General features: G+C 43.4%; 2 protein-coding genes across 5 annotated transcripts in view; one reads left to right on the forward strand and one right to left on the reverse strand.

Moving 5' to 3' along the window:
* The first annotated feature begins 284 nt into the window (after window positions 1-284).
* On the forward strand, window positions 285-9171 carry LOC133125019 (uncharacterized). The gene is made up of 11 exons (XM_061236691.1): window positions 285-394; window positions 2144-2299; window positions 2621-4114; window positions 4389-4481; window positions 4896-5000; window positions 5152-5261; window positions 5643-5837; window positions 6406-6568; window positions 7062-7227; window positions 7738-7832; window positions 8268-9171. The coding sequence occupies exons 2-11, from the start codon at window positions 2146-2148 to the stop codon at window positions 8366-8368; spliced, it is 2676 nt and encodes an 891-aa protein (XP_061092675.1). The 5' UTR covers window positions 285-394; window positions 2144-2145; the 3' UTR covers window positions 8369-9171.
* mbnl3 (muscleblind-like splicing regulator 3) overlaps window positions 8866-18786 on the reverse strand; it is a 31163-nt gene continuing 21242 nt past the window's right edge. For 2 of the 4 annotated variants that reach the window (XM_061236694.1, XM_061236692.1), the window contains one exon: window positions 8866-17965. In XM_061236694.1, the coding sequence (XP_061092678.1) occupies window positions 17838-17965 (128 nt within the window). In that variant the 3' untranslated portion in view covers window positions 8866-17837. The remainder of the gene's footprint in view (window positions 17966-18786) is intronic. The other 2 variants (XM_061236696.1, XM_061236695.1) reach the window with 2 other exon arrangements.

An 18786-nucleotide genomic window follows, 5' to 3' on the forward strand; every position in this document is an offset into this window, starting at 1 on the left:
GCCGTCGGTGTGTGAGTGCGTGTATGAATGGGTGAATGAGAAGCATCAATTGTACAGCGCTATATAAATGCCAACCATTTACCATTTACTGCCCCAGTGAAAGTGACAGTGTTGTTAAAAGTCTCCCACATTTGCTAAAAGGCTTCCAAAATAACCAAACAAATACTTCCCAGATCTTACTTCCTCATGGTCCTGTGTAGCAGAGAGAGAAAGGGGGAGAGAAAGAGAGAGAGAGTACCACTATGTGAGTGTATGCGTGTGTCAGAGAGAGAGATAGAGAGAGAGAGAGAGAGAGAGAGAGAGAGCACATCCTGGTCAGTCAGAGGATACAAGAGAAGAGAAACCTCACAACTGAACTGACTGTTCTTTAGGAACATTTAAAACTGCACGCCTGGTAAGTTTATATGAATATTATATTCAATCTAACAATGGGTACTGGCAGCAAGAACTTAGTAATTACTGTCTCACTAAGAACCTGATTCATGATCAAAGACTATGTTCAAAGTAACACATTATCATATGAGGTTTATTCTGCTTCATTGTCTTAGAATTAAAATGTGGTGTTCATTAATCTTTATCTGTTGACATAACTGTTTTTTTAAAAAACATTTCATTTGTGATGTTTAAGCCAATGTAATGAGACTACTATAATTAACAGTGGCTTTAATTAAAGCTATTTGATCATCAGTGGGGTTTTTTGTTACACAAGCATAAAAAGACAGGACAGAAATATCACTTTTTGTAGATCACATTTATTTTCCATTGCTGTGGAAAACAGGGTCAGACTGCCATAACATGGATTACCTAATTGCCATTATTAATAACCTTTGAGTCAGAGTTTCTGGTACTTTCCACACCTCTCTGTGACTACACCTGTGTTGGTTAATGTTATAGTAGCCACTGCAGTATACCATCAATCTGAAGGATTTAACTCTTTAACCCTCCTATTTAGTTTGGGGTCAATTTGGCTCCATTCAATATTTGACATCTCTTAAAACCACCAGTAAACATTTTTTCATCTTGATACTGTATGATTTTCTTTCTATTTTGGTGGGATTAAATAGTAAACATGTAATAAACATAATGTCTTGTTTTCAGAAGTCCTGTACCAGCTTTGCACGTGTTTTTTATTTTATTTTTAGATTTCTTTGTGGATGATTCTGGTGGCACCTTTCCATACAGGTGCCAAACTTTCACTGCCTGTATGCTCTAAAATGTTTCTCACAGATTTCCTCATTTATGGATAAAAGGCTAGTTATTTCAGATACAATACGAAGGCGGCTCACAAAGTGTCAACCCTTTTCTTTTGCAATAACTTTTATTTAAACTGTTGGGATCAATTAAAGAAGTTTGTAAGCTTGTCCTCTTAAAAATAATTCGATAAATAAATCGATGAAAATGCTTTTATGGGTGTTTATGTAGGATAACAATCAGACATTTAGCATAAGTCACATCCCATTTGATATTGACTGGACTGCAAAGCTTCTAGCCCAGTGCAGAAAGCCCCTGGAGTGAAAGTGTTCATTAGAGTCAGATGGAGCCGTGTGAGAGACTCTGAGGAGAAGTTGGCACACAGGATGAGGAAAGCCACTGGATTGTGAAAGGGCCCAGGGGAGGGGAGGGGGAGTTACACTGCAAACACCAAAAATCAGTCAACTCGTATTTTAGTCTCATACTGAGTCCTACAACCTTGTATGCAAAAATCACAGGAGCCCTTGCACAAAGAAGACTAGATAGAGCTAGCCACACTCTATTCCAATATTTTAAGCAAAAACAAACTGTGCAAACATCTCGGCCTCAGCCTTTGTCAGTGCATCACTTTTTTTTAAACTTCCTTGCTAAATATGACATATTGCCAATGAAGTACGGCAGTTTGACTAATTTCAAGTACAGTTGCTTGAGTGCTTGAGTGATCGCATAGATAAAAAGCAAACAGTAACTAAAAGCAAGCTAATATTTTCTACTTGAGAGAAAAAAATAATATCTTAAGTCTTATTGCAAGACTAAAACAATTTGTTAAGACATTTTTTTGCAGTGTCGAGATGCAAATCCACAGGCCTTTTTGCTAACTATAATTATTAAATGAATATTATTTTATGAAAGTTGACAGTGAGCTCACCACCCCTCTGGGCCTCTCTTGCAGCCATGTCCACAGGAGGGTTTGCCTCGGTCTTCTACAGTGAGCCAGCAGTTCTGGGGCTGCTGGCCAATGTCTTCAGTGCCTTTTATGTAGCGCTGCAGAACTTCGCCCATGTGGCCACGGGCAAACCTGCACAGGGACTGGAGAACACACTCGCAGGTAAGGGGAGACACGAGCAGCCAGGTGTGTGAGCATGTATGTGTGTGTTTGTGAAAAGTGCCTAAAAAGGTATGAATGCTTGTCGTGGGGCGTTACCCTACAGGTACATGAAATTGTACCCCTAGCAATCCATAATTAGTTTATCCTTTTTTTGCTTGGAAAACACATTCATTTGTACCCAAAGAGAACAAAGGGAAATTTGATCCTTGAAGTGTAAAAATGTACCGCCACTGTCACTTTATGTGTGTATGTGTATATGTGTGTTATGTGTGTGAGTGTGTTTAAAACTGGGCAAGATAAAGGTGTCCTTCCTCTCTCCAGGTGTGCACCTGATCTTGATTGGAGGCGCGGTGCAGCTGGTGGCAGGGCTGCTCACCTTCCGTAAGTATGACCACCTGGCTGGCACCACCTTCCTGGCCTTCTCCGCCCTGTGGGGCAGCTACGGCGCCACGCGGCTGGTCCAGGGCTGCTGGGACGGCTACAACAGCACGCTGGTCATCACCAACGCGACGACTGGGCTCCAGCCCCCTCCCGTCAGCGAGTCGGCCACTGCTGGCCTGGTGGCCTACATTAGCGTGGCCTTCATTGTCACCTTCTGCTCGGCCACCGCCAGCTACGTGATGCCGCTGGTGTTCGGCTCCATCACGCTGACGCTGGTGCTGGAGGCCGTGGGCCTGCGGGTCACTGGGGCCCTGGCGGCTTCCGGAGCCTTCCAGCTGGTGATCACGCTGGTGGGGCTGTACGGAGCAACGGCCCTGCTGCTGAAGGGCCTGTACCAGCGCCACGTCCTGCCCGGCTTCGGAAACGCCCTCTTCGACGTGCTGCTGCTGGGGGCCGCCGTCAAGCCCTCGGCCCACAAGCAGGCCAGGAAGGGCAAGGAGGAGGAGGAGAAGAAGAAGGACAGCAAGTACGCCGAGCCCTTCGCGCTGGGCAACATGGCCGACACGGTGGCGGCCATCGTGCTGGCCTTCCACGGCTTCGGCTACCCGGCCTCCTTCGAGGTGGGGGCGCTGTGGCTCAGCTTCAACGCTGCCGCCCAGCTGCTGGCCAGTTACTACGCCTGCCTGCGGGGCGACGCCTTCCACTGCACCAAGCTGGGCCTGCACCTGACCTTCTGGCTGGTGCTGAGCTGGGAGGAGTTTGTGGGCACCGTGACCCTGCCCTGGCTGGGTGTGGGCGCGGGGGACGTGGCGGATGTGCGGATGCGTCTGGCGGGGAACTGGTACTTCCTGCTGGCGTCGCTGCTGCCCTGCCTGCTCTCGCTGTGCCGCGACCGGCTGGAGCTCCTGCACAACCTGGCCTTCGCCCTGGTGACCCTCGCCGCGCTGCCCCAGATCCCCCCCGCCTCCCGCGGGCCCTTCCTGGGCGTGGCCCTGACCCTGTACGCCGTGCTCAGCCTGGCCCTCTCCTTCATCAGCTTGGTCAACTCCATCGCCGAGAAGGTGCTCATCCCCCGCGGGAACCGGCTGGTGGCCACCGGGAAGATGCAGGAGGCGCTGTTCGGCCTGAAGCGCTGCCTCACACCCCGCCTCATGCCCGTGCCCCCCCACCCCGCCAGCCCCGCCCAGCTCTCCGCCCGCCTGCCCGACGCACTCTTCTTCCTGTCCAATGGGCTGGCCGCCTTCGCCGCCATGCACCTATCAGAGCGCAGGACCGACTCCGGCCTCCTGGCCCTGCCCGGGGTGCTGATTCCCGGGGTCCTGCTGCAGCTGTACGTGGCCCGGCTGCAGGTTCGAGGAGGGCGCAGGTTTGGGCCCACCGTGCCCTTCTGCTACGCTGCCATCTGGGCCACCTGGTCCTGGCTCAGGTTTGCAGGTAATACGTTCTATACTCACAAGAGTGAAAGCTACAGCATGTCCTGCCTTGAAAGCTTAGATCAGGGTTAAGGTCAATGCCATCTGAGGCAAGGAAATTAACTGAATTCAGGAAATTCAAATCAGGACGTAACAAACAGGAAGTAATTAACTGAAGATCATGGCCATAAGGTTTTACAAGGGTTTTTTTTAATGACTAAATTTCTCTTTGTAAGGAGTAATTATGATTTGCTGGCTTCTCCCCTGGGCTCCATTCTCTTCTCTCGCTCTCCCAGATCCCATTCTCGGGGTCGCTAACTCCTCCATACATGCATTCACTGCTGCAGCGGTGGCCTTCATCATCATCAACTTCTTCATCATCATCATTGGTGAGGTTCCCCCTTCACTCCTCTCTATTAAGTATCACAAATGATCCTATGGAACAGTGTTCCTGGCAGGAACCATGTCTCTGCTCCAAGCAGTTTACGATAGAAAAAATAACAAAACCTTTTCATAATTCCTCATATTCCACTGAGAGACATTCTCTGAAAATGATCAGTATATATATCACAGACATATCATAACATTGTAACTAACTGTACCATTGAACTTGTTATTGCTAAGCCAACAGCCCACGTGGGTGGACTTTCACATGCTTGTTACATTCACTGCATTCTCAGTGTTTCAGCTGTGAAACCACAATAGGTACCTTTTAAATTCGGCTTGCATGAGTAGGACATTCCACAAAGGCGCACAGGGCAGGATCACTGGAGGTGTTACAGTGAATATGCTCCCTCCTGCAGCTGCATACAGCAACACAGTTTTGCTGGTGCTCACCATCACCATGGAGACCCTACTGGCCACCTTCTTCCTCTTCACCATCAACAAGCCAATCCTGGAAGTGGAAGGTCAGTTACAAACACACACACAAGCACACACGAACACATTCACTCTCTCACACTCACAGACATGTATCATGTATACAGAATAGTAACAAAAAGAAAAATACAAAAATGGATATGCTCTTCTTCTTTCTTTATCCATCTCTTCCTGCTGCAGTTGGGCTGCTGGCTTTATTCGGCTTGGTGTGTCTATACGGGGCGACAGCCTCATTGACCAACCACGTCTTCGAGAAGAATCTGTTTCCGATGGGATCAAAACTCCTCAGGGTATGAATGAGTGCAACCATACCTGGTTCAAGTTATGACTAAATGCTTTACACGTCAGTAAATTCTGGTTATTCCTGTATGTTTCGGTCAGAAATGTATGTTGCTGGAAAGTCTCAGGAGAAACGCAGGAGAGTTTGGTGATGGAAAGGGGGCTGATGGAGAGTCTCGGCAGGTGGTAGGTCATGGTCTTGTCAGGGAAGGCGGTTATGACGGAGGGTCCCCATATATTTACAGGCCATTGTCCTTCATCTAAAGAGTTGAGACTTTTACTGAATTTGGCCCATGAGGTGGGGAGTATCTGCAAATCGAATTCCTGTGGACCATTCTCCAATACCACTGTGGCTCATCCTAACGGTGAGTTGCCTCTCTGTTCTCCCCCAGTCAAAGCCCAAGTCCACCTCAGCCCCAGCAGCCCTTCCGTGCCCCTGCCCGTCCTCTGAGAAGACCAGCGGCCTGAAGACCATCGCCTCCATCCTGAACGGCGGAGGGGTGTGTGGAATCCCCTCTGACACGGTCTACACCCTGTCTGCCTCCTGCGGACACCCGGCTGCCATCCAGCGCATCTACAACATCAAGGTGCGTTGCCCCCTGCTGGCCACATGCCGGAACACCACCAGCTCTACCTGGGGAGTATGTCACAGAGCAGGATTGCTGGAGTTAGCTGGATTATTGGAACCTGGACTGATGTAAAAACAGCTGGTTGTGGTTTAGTTTATCCAGCTAACTCAGTAATCCTGCTTGGTGACATATCCCCCCCCCCCCCCTAGTCCTGGCACAGCCAGAACGAAACCAATGTAGCATCTCTTATGACCTGTGTGTGTCGTGGTGTTTGCATATAATGCACACAACACGTGCACATATACAACAATATTGCATTTAACTTGCACTAGTCTGGACTTGAAACTGTGATTGTTGCATTGTTATTGCATTGATATTGTAAATTGGGCTGCATGAGTGTTTGATTTTTCCATAATGTAAAGTTTGTGGGGGTTTTGGCCCATGTACATTGTCTCTTAGATATAAATTAAGTCATATTATATTTTATAGTACAATGCTGGATTTAGATGATGAACAGCCATTCCTTTCATAATGCTGTGACTCATACAGCGGTTGGCCCATGCTCTGAACGGCTGTGTGTCTGCAGGACCGACCAATGGAGAAGCCCATCTGCCTGACCATTGCGACTCTGCAGCAGTTGGAGGCTGTGGCCCCGCCCTTCAGCCCCCTGCTGTGGGAGTTCATGCGCCACGTCTACCCCGGTGGCATTGGCTGCATCGTGAAGAAGGGGGAGTGGCTACGCAAGCTGGGTGAGCTGAAATATCACACTAAAGCAGGGGTGTCAAACTGCCAGGTCTGCTCATTTATGGTGCAATTCTGCACTTAAGTCATTAAGTCAGTGATTGGTTAGAGCAGGGATGCAAACTGGAAGACTGGAGGTGTGTGTGTGTGAATAATTATTCACTCAAAATAATTATTACTTAATAAAATGATGGGCTGTGTTTGCACCCATAAGTATATGGGACTTCATCTGATCAAGTACTTAAGTCAGTTTAAGTCTCAACTATATTGAGTGCAACCACTGTCCATATTCATTTAATAGTAAATCGAATGATGTGTTCATAGCTACGCATGACACATTGGAACACACAGGGTGACTGAACCACGAGGAGTGGACTACCCGCAGTCGAAGCCGTGCTGGAAGTGGCAGTATTGTGACACCTCTTTGTGGTTCTTATGGTCTGACTTCAGTTCCAGTCACACTGCTCTGCGCTCTTCTGTATCCTCCCCCTCCTGCTCCAGGCGTGGGCGAGGCCTATGACTATGTGGGTACCAAGGACTCCATCATGATCCGCATCTCCGACCTGACCGTCACGTCCCACCTGCTGAGCATGACCGGCCCGCTCGCCATCACCTCGGCCAATCCCAGCGGGGAGCCCGACAGCACACATCACGACATGGTCATCACGTGAGTGGCTCAAACATGGCCCCCCCCCCCCTTCCCATCAAGTTTTGAAACCCTCCCGCTTAACTGCTTATTCATGCTCGCGTGTCATCATTCCCATGAGTCAATTAATTATTTACAGCATATTCTCTGGAAATGTTCACCAAAACATGTTACTCACCAAGACATACTAACTGCAACAAGAATTTTATTATGAATTGTGGTGAAAATGAGAGGTGTGCGTTTTTACACAATATACACCACTCAACCCATCCCCTACAGGGCTTTTTAAAAATACCCCTGCCATTGTTATTTTTTATTCTATTATTATTGCCTTAACTGTTCTTATGTTTTATTTATATCTTGTTTGTATCAGACTTGATGGCAGATAGAGCAGTTGTTAGGTGTGAGGGAGGCAGGGGGAGATTTTGGTGTAATTTTGGCAGATGTTTGGTGAGTTTTTGGGCCTGCAGGAGAGTGCCTGCACTGCCCCCTGCTGTCTGGGGTTCACAGGCTTTCTCTCCTCTCTCTCAGGCGTCTGGCAGAGAAGCTTGATGGCGTTCTCTGTGATGGCGACTCCACTGAGCTGGTTTCTTCCACCGTGGTCATCTGCACCAAGATCGACGAAGGTAAACTCTCGCCTCCACTTCTTAATTTCACCTACCCATCTGCACATCCGCCCTCTTTCCTTTCTCCTTTTTTATCCTGCTGTCTTGACCCACCATAAGAAATGGAGCTACCTCTGCCCCCACTGCACAGCGTTAGTTACATTACATTACATTAAAGGCATTTAGCAGACGCTCTTATCCAGAGTGACATACAATTAAGTGCAAATCAAACCCAGGAACAGCTTGATCACAGATACAAACTGAACCCCTGAAAAAGTACATCAACTTATAGACTAGCACACCATGGTTGGCAGCTAGAGGAACCCAAGTTCCCAGCCAAGAGGACTAATTGCTGTCTTACTGAACCTCTGTCACATCACCTTCTGTAGAAAGTGTTCAGGTGCTCATATATGCATAGACACTGGGCTTACTTGCCCATCTCTTTCCCTCTTGCAGGCACTCTGTCTTTTCTGAGGGAGGGGGCAGTGCCCAAAGCCAAGGTGCTCCAGATATTTGAAACGGTCAAGAACAAGATGGCTGCCACACAAGATGCCTGATTACATGGCTGCCACACGCAAAAATGTCTTCCCTTGGTGTATCTGAAAACGGTCTGGTCGGGGCAATCTGACTCCTCAACACCGATATGTACTTCTGGGGGCAGGCGCACTGATCAGACCAGCGGTCAACTATGTTTTGAAATACTTTAACTTCACAGATGTTATTACAATGCAAAAGAGAACTCAGAGAGTCAGGTTATAATCCAAGTGTAAAATGTGGAAGAAGAATGTTGTTCTGTATATTGGTATAAACAGATGTGTATTTCAGAAGACTGAAGAATCTGCAGGAATTGTTCTACTGCCTAAAAGTATTTAAAATAATTTGGCCCAGGTCTCACACACACACACACACACACACACACACACAAACACAGTGTCGTAAGTCTAATGTCTGCAGATTGCTCAAGCAGACTGCATGAAATGTGGTCAGTGGTTATTATGAAATGCAAAGAAGAATTTCACACAAAATTAGTTAGTCACTGAAATGAATGCATATATTATATGAGACCGAGTGTTTATTTAATGTTTTAATTACACATACCGATTATACAGCACTATGGACCATACTTATTTAAAAAAAAAGAAAAAAAGTTTTTTTTTTTGTTGTCTCAATCACTGCATTATGGCTTGTACTTAGAGTAGAGGCTTCTGAAATGTTTAATATTTGCCTTGTTTGTAAATAAAGACCTGTCATAGATATGCTTAAATCTTGTACAAAACCATAAAATAAATCTTATCCATAACTTATTAACAAGAATGAACAGCCAAACATGGAAAAAGAGGAATAAAGTTCTTGAAACACATTCAGCCAGTTATTGCTTAAATGATGACACATCCTTCCCTTTCTGAGAAATGGTGTTCACTGACTGCAACAAGCCAACCGGCGCACTCAAACAATAACAAGACAGTATTATCTATGTAAGTGCTTTATTAAAAGGTCAAACAAAATAATAACCATATATATAGCACACACAGGCAAATGCACATACATACATGTGTATGTGTTGTGTGTCTCCGTGTGTATATATAACGAAAAGCACAGTTCAGAAGCACATGCATGCACTATTAATTGAATAGAGAGTAAAGGACTTTTCTTACATACCAAAACACAAAAAGGAAAGCAAAACTGAAAGCATTTCGCTAACTGATGCCTTGTAGTGGAGGAGAGGGGAGCCCAGTAGATATGGCTTAGAGGAAATGTTGGACATTATCCTTTCCCGTTCCCAACAAGAGGTGAACTCTGGGACAGGCACACCTGACCGAGGCACTTCATCCATAAAAACACTTCTCCCTGCACATTTCACATGGAAATCCCTGGAGCCCAGCACACACACCCGGGTCTCTGGAGAAGGTCCTTGCCAGTTGCCACACTTGGACACGGAAGCGAGTTTATAAAGTACTTTTCTGAACAGTTGTTTCACGGTGATCGTTGACGTCAGTCTCGGCAAATCCACTGATTTTATGTAACGAGAGGCCCAATCCACTTTCCAGAATGGGTAGAAGATGTGGGCGGCAGTCAGTAGTGAGTGGGAGAAGTTGAGACTGACTCACTCTCGCTCCATAGTAAATACCAAGGACTGCAGGAGTGGTAGAAGTGCTCACCATGGCACACAGAGGAGACATGAGCATTATGCAGTCTGTGTGAATTCAGGCGTATTACCACAGGAATTGGTGTTTTATGACTTTGCTTCTTTCCTGAAAAGTCCAAACAAATCTCGCAGTAGCTTCTTTCGTGAATTACTGTGTTCTCCCATGTATTATAATCATTGACACATATGTTCACCTGTGCAGGTCAGAGTTCCATCTCTATTTATTGTTTACATTTCTGAAAGGCTGTGGGCCAATCACATTGGCCCAAGGGTTACATTAATATATAGCAACCCAATGAGACTCTGCCCCTCCCCCACTGCTAGGATACAAGTGCCATCACTGCCATGGCAACAAAAATTTTGGCTTCCACCACAATCAAATGTACATCAACATTTGTGCAAACAGAGGCTTACTCCAGATGTGTTTGTGTGTGTGTTTTTAAAGAAATACTGCTGTTTTATGTTGTTTCATTTATATTGTTTAGTTAAATTTCATGGATAATTTAAAATTTTGTTTGCACTTTTCAAATACACCAAACATTCTCTCAAATTTTGAAAGAAGCTACAGGATCACCAGAGCTGTACCTGAACAAAGTTTCATTTTTGATCTACAGAGTGGTGTGTGTGGGTGTAGCACACACTGAATGCACTATCTCCAGTAAGTACATGAAAAAACAGAAAACAGGTGAGGACTACTTCATGTCAACTCTATTCTAAGAGGTACAAGAAAAACTCTTATATTCTGCCATCTTCAGTATCTTACAGTTGCTATTTGTGTGCGTAAGTGTGTGTGTGCGTGTGTGTGTGTGTGTGTGTGTGTGTGTGTGTGTGTGTGTGTGTGTGAGTGGCCATCGAAAAAGCTTCTCTTGCCAAGCTCTGGCCAACTAGATTTTCAAAAGTCTTAACAGCAAGACCACATCAAGCTTTTGAGAAAAGTACAAGGGCAAAGGCAAATTAAAGGCAAATACATCAAAACCCAGGACAGCATCAAATTATTTTTACAAACCTTTAAAATCATAATTATTTGCCTGTATTAACAATACAGTCCTTTGATTTGATTTTAATTTTGTCTTTATACATATTTTGACTTATGTAAATAAGTGCAAACAAAGCAAATAGCAGACATTGGTACACGGACTCAGTGGCCTCAGGTCCAGTGCGTGACGGGGACTCCCAGCACAGCTGGGAATGATGTGCACCTGTGAGCCTTCTGGGAAGGAGGAGACTCTTACACCAAGAACCAATCAAAACATAAGAAGAAGCTACTCTTGACTAAGATTTGGAATCATTGGCCACCGCATGAACAGAGAAGGAGCTTTGCCAAATTTGCAACAGATAAAGTGACTCTGAGGGAGTCTTAAAGGGCTACTTTTAATTACTCATTAAGTACTAAGAAAAATGCTTTTGACAAAAAGTTTGATTTAAAAACTCTCTGTGCTCTCCTCAAATTTCATAAAACTGATTTGAATACAGCAGAAATTAAATATAAATACTTTAAGTCTCTTTCTCCCCAAGTAGGCCACACTGGACACATTAAAATCCCAGATGTTAACATTCAATTTGCTCATTTCAAACATTAAAAAGAAAAAAGAAGAGAATAAGAAAACAAAAAACATTAACTTAAAGTAAAAAACTGATCTCCCCACAGGGCCTTTGGATGTGAACTTTTTTCATTTTCTTACCAGTTTTTTTTTTTCTTACAAAATATTCAGACATCTCTTTATCCAAGTTGATCTACCTAGCCATTCTTCTTTCTGAATAAGTTAACGTACATTGATTCAATTTACATGTGAAAAAATTCACAATTAAGGTATACAAAGGTAGCCACAATTGTAGTTTTGTTGCCATAGCAACAACAACTTACTATCATAAGTCACAATGAATCTATCATTGTATAGTTACATACAAATGTATATATATATTTATATATTCAATTTGTTGTTCTTGAACTGCAAACTACACAAACTGAGTAATATTTCATTTTCATGCTTTTTAATAATAGAAAATGAGGAACTGATTAGCAAAAATCTGATGTGATTTTCTAAATATGTTTACAGTCACTATTTCTAGGAAATATCACTCTGACTGCGAAGATGATTAAGACAATAACACAACTAAAATGACACAGGAATAATAAAAACAACAACTAATCTATAAAGAATGAAGAAATTAACGGTAATATTTACACTTGTATTATCCTAGCTAACTAATTAGTTCCTTGTACAAGGAAAGTACACTTTTTAAAATTCAAGTGTACTTAAAATGTCTAAGGCCCCACTGACGAGGCACAATTTTTAAATCAAGTATTTTTTTCCAGCTTATCAGCAGTTGGAGAAGGCATGATTCTCATTAAGACAGAGAGGAAGAGAGTGAGATTCAGAGAGAGAGAGAGTGAGAGAGAGAGAGTGTTAGTGTTTACACCTGGGTAATTCCAGTCCTTTACGATTTTGATTTCAATCACAGCTGATATCAATTTTGAATGAAATCAGAAGTTGATTCCCCCCACTCCAGTACCAGTACCAGTACACCAGTACCAATACCAGTACCCACTCCAGTACCAGTACCCTAACCATGAGGCACTGGAGTTACCCGACCTTCCTTTACACAGATTTACACAAGAGAAAGATCACATACGGTATATACATCGTATCACACAGTCCAAACAAACACAGCCCAACAGCCTGAAGCTGAAGCAGCATTGTTTCTGAGTTTGACATTTGACCTCACCCCATAATTCAGTGTCAATTATTGTATCAGTTATTATTATTACTTAATAGTATTCATTGTCCTTTCAAGAAAAAACCACTCATTCTGTGAAACAGTGGCAACAGGAATACAAAATCATTGATAGTGATATTAGGTCAATGCATATACACTTTCTGTCTGTTGTTTGTACAGTGTATTAACAATGGTCGATTTAAGAGGTCTTGGATACATTCTCAAAGCTTTCTTACCAGGACTGGTGGCCACTGGACCCTGCTTATCCGGGCCCAGATTCTTGCTCATATCCGGATATTTGTAAGGTCCTCCCTTTAAGAATTTTTTTCAACATCGCTATCCTCAGTTTCCTTTAAATTGTTTGGCAAAAGCTTTGAGAACTTGCGCCCCGGTAAACCAATTTACTAGAAGAAAGAAAAAAAAGACCTGTGGGCAACCCAGGACCATCTCCCCCTTAGACTCCCTCTTCTCCCCCTTCTTCCATTTCTCTCTCAGGTTTTCTGTCGAACCTTTTTAAATAATTTTCCAAACAAAGAATGAAAAAAAACTTGTGAAAGAAAGCCATAATTGCATTCCACTAGTTAACCTCCAATTTCAAATCTTGACAAAAAAACAACAACAATAAAACAGAATAAAACAAATATATGTTGGATAACAATGTACTGCAATACACATACACAACTCTGGTCAGGCAGAGTGGCATTCTGATGAAAAAAAATGTTAATTTATCAAATTTGCATTCTTTCATACAAAAACATATCTAATCGTTATTTCAAGTCTTTTTCCTCCACTAAACTTCCAGCTTTGCTGTTACTGTTTGTCCCCCAGTTCACTAAAGTATAACAATATCTTTACCAATAAGAACCATATACTTCAGTCACTCCGACTCTTTTCCACCTGATATTCAGTATAGCACCCAGTGACCCTCACAAACATCATTTCCCTCAGACTCTCAAAGCAAGGCACCATACATCCTTCACAGCCCCCAGACCTAGGGCAAAACTAAGTGTACCACTCCTGAACGTTATATCTTGAGCCAAAATGGACCCTGTACACTCGATTTCGGGGCACAGATTCCCCCATTTCCTCTCATTCTACTGTAGTAGTAACTGGACAAAGCCACTCACAGCTGTTTCTACAGTCCTTGCATGCCCTTTTAAAACCACAGTTCACCACTCTTTGTTATGGCTAGACTATAGAAATTTGCTAATGAGCCCCACACTCATTCCCATAGTGATATCCTGTGAGGTCACATCAATTAACAGTCAGTCGAGATGATTTGCTGTGCTCATTTCTCATGCTTTCCTGTGATTGGTGCATACCCAAAGTATCAGACACTCATTGGCTGTTAGAGTCAACAAAGCCTCCTAATGCCACCTAAGTCAGACGTAGTGATTTTATTATTATAAATCACACACAACAGGATTAATCTTTTGAAAAAGAATGAATGAAATTTAAATGTCAGATTTTCCGTGTCAGATACAGTATAGTTTTGCATTTGGTCAGAACATTTACTGGTCAGAGGTATGTGGAAAAAGTAACCATAAAAACTCAGCAGTCCTAGATATCCACAATGTCTCAGTGTTCCCACAACATGACATACATTTACATTACACTCAACCAGCAGGCGTTCCAATCCAGAGCAACTTTACATGAGGAGACCACAGCTTCAGATTTCCTCCCACAATGCCGTGTTCCACTGTCAAACTCCACTGCACCCAAACGCTCTTATCCTATTCTGTATTCTCAGTCACAAGATAGGAAATCAGCCACAAATCCCAAACACATTCAGAGGGTTTACAAGGGCTTGCATCTAAAAAACATGAATTCTCTGGATCAAGAACAAAATTTTTTTGTTTTTTGCTCGGAGGGGTGCATGTCCACCTCTTGCTTTTCATGCCCTTCGCTGACCCACAAAGCCTTCCAGAATGACCCATCAAACGCAACCGTCATTTACCATTTACAGCACTTTACATTATACAGACATACGCTTGTAAATACAGAACCCTCTTCCCCAGCATCCATCTGTTTAAGGCTTATTTTCACTCCAAATTTGTTAAAAAAGCAGTTACATGCATAACAATCTGTGCTTCATTTCACTTACTGCTGTTTTCACTTGGGTAGACATTGCATCTGCTTGCCACACAAATACTGAGAGATCTTTTGGGAAAACAATTAAACACAAACACTCTGTTGCAGCGGTCACCTTGTGTTTCTTCACACACGTATACTGTATATCCATCAAACATCCATTTTGGTCTGAAAAAGGTTCAAAATGCACTATGGTGATATTTGTCGTTTGACTAATGATGTCAGAAATGAAGAATGTTGCCAAATATTTTCAATGCGAATATATGAGAAAGAATCCCTTCTATACATGACTTTGTCGGACCATTCAATGCACTTAAAATACAAAGCATTAACAGAATTAACACAGAATTAACAAAAAGGGCCACTTTGTTTTATCCTTGTTGTACAATGCAGCATCCTTTTACAGTATCCTGACCAGTGAAAATGTTAAGTTCATACACTGTGAGCCAAAATCTTATGATAGTAAAATCAGTATCGTCAAACAACTACTTGGCTGACCACAAGCCTTCAACCAACTCACCCTTTACATCTGTTTCTTGAGGAATACGTATTTGTTTGACATTACAATGTATTTTTGAACTATGTGGATAAAAACACTGAAGAATTATAGGTCTCCCTCAGAAGACGGGGAGTTCCAAGGGCCGGTTGGTGCGAATGCATGTGGGGATATGGGCTTATTTGTTTGCACTGGGAAGTGTAGCTCCAAACCTGATTATAAGTAGTGAAGTACTCAGGGGTATATGGTATGGTGCAGTCTCAATTCCAGATGCTCAAAACTACTAATTTCTCAATAGGCTCTGTGCAATCTGATTGGTGCTTGCAAATCATGATAATGGATTTGGTTGGATGGGGTGATTTTTCATTTCACACACACACACACACACACACACACACACACACACACACACACACACACACACAGACACACACACACACACACCCCTGAGAGTGTGCCCAACCTCTGCCTAAGAGTACTTCTCTATTGATTTTCCCACTTGGCAAAACTAGTGTGAGTGGATGATAATAATTGTGCTTTGCTAATATGAAGATTTATGAAGTTGCCTTCAAGCCTACTGTTGCACAAGTTTACAGTATTTCTTGCACCCCTGGTTTGAAGCCACCTCACTGCTTTTGTAAAGAAAACTGCCTTTTTAAACTGAGATAGCTTGGCTATCTGCCAAGAGTACGGGAATAGTCTGAATTCCTGCTACTGAAGAATTATCTAGCAAGGCCCAGAGAATGCTACGGTTTTGGTTATATGCCCTTTATTTCCTATAATGGAGGAACAAGTGAAATGTTTAAAAGGAATGGATTCACCAGCTGCATATCGCAGTCAAAGCAATAGCACAGATAAATATATTGCTAATGGACAGTTTTAAAATGTTTTTAGATCACCAGTCTCTTGCGTTTCATGGAAAATGAGTTGCAGACTTTAGGGTTTCAACAGTTTGGTTGACCTGACCACAGACAAACTTCACACTCTGGTTCTAAGGGGGTTCATGTAATTATAGGAGTAGTAGATATTCTTAATTCTTAGCTAGCCAAGTAATTCTACTGACTTTTTAGGCAAAACATGTGTAGTATGGTATAGTAGCTGGATAGTTATGAGCTTGTGTGACTAGTGTGTACATCATTTACCAGGGCACCACTAGAGAAGGTTCCAGTAGAATCACCACCTACATTTGGAATCCTGCCTACACAAGATCTGTCACAAAATAGCTACTGACCATTGCTTACTTAGCAAAGCACACCCTCAAAATGAGTGGGTTCCCCAATATCAAGGGGAATATTCAATACAGGGGAGTCAGTCGTGATGATTTTCTGTGCTCATTTCTCATGCTTTCCTGTGATTGGTGCATACCCAAAATTGGCTGTTAGAGTCAACAAAGTCTCCTAATGCAACATAAGTAGTGATTTCATTATTATAAATCACACACATTTATAAAATTCTTACACCACCTTAGGGCTCAATTAATTTAAGTCGGATTTGGATAATAGGGCAATACCTGTGCCACCACATATCTGACCAAATTTCTGTGTATAGCTAATACCAAAAGGCACCTATGAAACCAACAGAAACCGACTGACTCATGAGGACAGGCAGACAGGCCTGGATTACACATAAGAAGGTGACCTATCCTACTTTATTCTCTTTCATTAAGCTGGTTGTGATTCACAGAAAGCCCCCATTTTTGGCCACTGTGAAATGTAAACAAATAGAAACACAGGTTCCCTTTAAAACTAGCACAATAACAGAAAAAATAATCAAATGCTGTTGACCAACTTCCACCCATTGCTGTTAAAACAAATTGTCATCTTTCTTTTTTCCTTTTGCTTTTTTTTTTCATCCGGTGCAGTTAATTGAGGTCCCGGCTTCCTGGACTTTAGTTTCATTCCGGTTTTGAATTGAGCTCCCCTCCCCGCTGTCACTCCTGATGAAGGTTTAGTTTATGTGGGGTCATGCAGAGGCTACAGATCCCTATGCATGTGCACTTCACACTGGGGACTCATTGTCTATTTTAGCCGGTCTGTGGGGACTCACTGTCTGTTTCAGCAGGTCTGTAGGAACTCACTGTCTGTATCAGCTGGTCTGTAGGGACTCACTGTCTGTATCAGCAGGTCTGTGGGGACTCACTGTCTGTATCAGCAGGTCTGCGGGGACATGATTTCCACAGTGGGAAAGTGTGTATGTGTGTGTGTGTGTGTGTTTATGTAAGTATACACGTGTGTGATCACTGTCTCTCCCCATATCACCTATTTCAATATCAATATCAATAGCAAGCCCCTCTGTCCCTTCCTGTATCAAAATTGTTCTTAATAACAGTCCTGGATGCAGCTCTGTATTGCCTGTGTCAGTAAGTTGAGGGTGGGGGGTGATGGGTGTATTATACACTTATGTTTTGTCTCTGAAATACGTTATCCTATTAGCTGATAGAGATGTAGACGTCATGTAGGTTGGCTTTGCTGCAGATTAGGCACGTTCTATGTTGTTTTTATGCATGTAGGTCACCGCTGTGTTCTTTGGGGGAGGGTGTGTTCGCGTATTTGGGGTCAGACTGACATTCGGTGCTTTAGAGGCTCACTGGGTTCAGGGCCACAGCAGATGAGGCCATCGGGAGTTTGGGCACGGGGCAGAAGTGGGGTTCCACAGGGACACACTGGAGCTCCACCAAGTCGGCACTCAGAACCTCCACAGGGTCTACTGGAACACAGCGACAGAAGGGGGACCGTGAGAGACGGGACAGAGAGGAGTTTAAACACTGACGTACACAGGCACCCAGCTGCATACGCAAGACACCCAGTTTTCCACTGCGCTGAACGTTACCACAGATTCTATAAACCACCAGATCCACGTTCTTAACACTGAAAGTTCTGTCTCCCCATTGTCAAAGCCAAAAGCTATCTAGCGCATGCCTATCCTGAAAAAAGGGTGATGGTCAAATACCATACTGTCACCATGGATCTTCTGTACTATAAAACAGCACCAGAAAATCCAGTGTACGGCCCCGAAACCTCCTGCGGTGGCAGAACGAAGAGAAGAAAACAGAGCTGAGGATGTGGTCTGGCTAAAGAATCTGTGGTGGTCACACCAGGCATTGCAGAAGGATGATGTGGAAGCCACCATGCTCTCTCACAGCGACAGAGCTTTTCTGATATTTCCTTCAGATAATATATTGATAGAAATATGCAGCTTATACAAAGATGGAGATTTGGACATGAGTATTGACAAGAGTTTTGAGTAGCAGTTTTGAGCAGAAATAAGTTTTATTCCCTGTGAGAATATAAGTCAAGCCACAGATACAGGTCTGATTTTAACCGTGTGGCTTAAAAATGTTTTATTTATAAAATAAACAGGCTGACCACCAAACACAAGCAAAGCACAGACTTGCATGCCACAGTACAGAACCTCTCCTTTCACACAGAGAAACAACAAACAAACAGAAAAGTCCAAACTGAAGTCTCTCCACACCTCAACATGGACTGGACTAAAATTTGAGCATTAGAAGACAAGTAAATGTG

Source organism: Conger conger, chromosome 3, assembly GCF_963514075.1.
Source record: "Conger conger chromosome 3, fConCon1.1, whole genome shotgun sequence".
Taxonomy (NCBI): domain Eukaryota; kingdom Metazoa; phylum Chordata; class Actinopteri; order Anguilliformes; family Congridae; genus Conger; species Conger conger.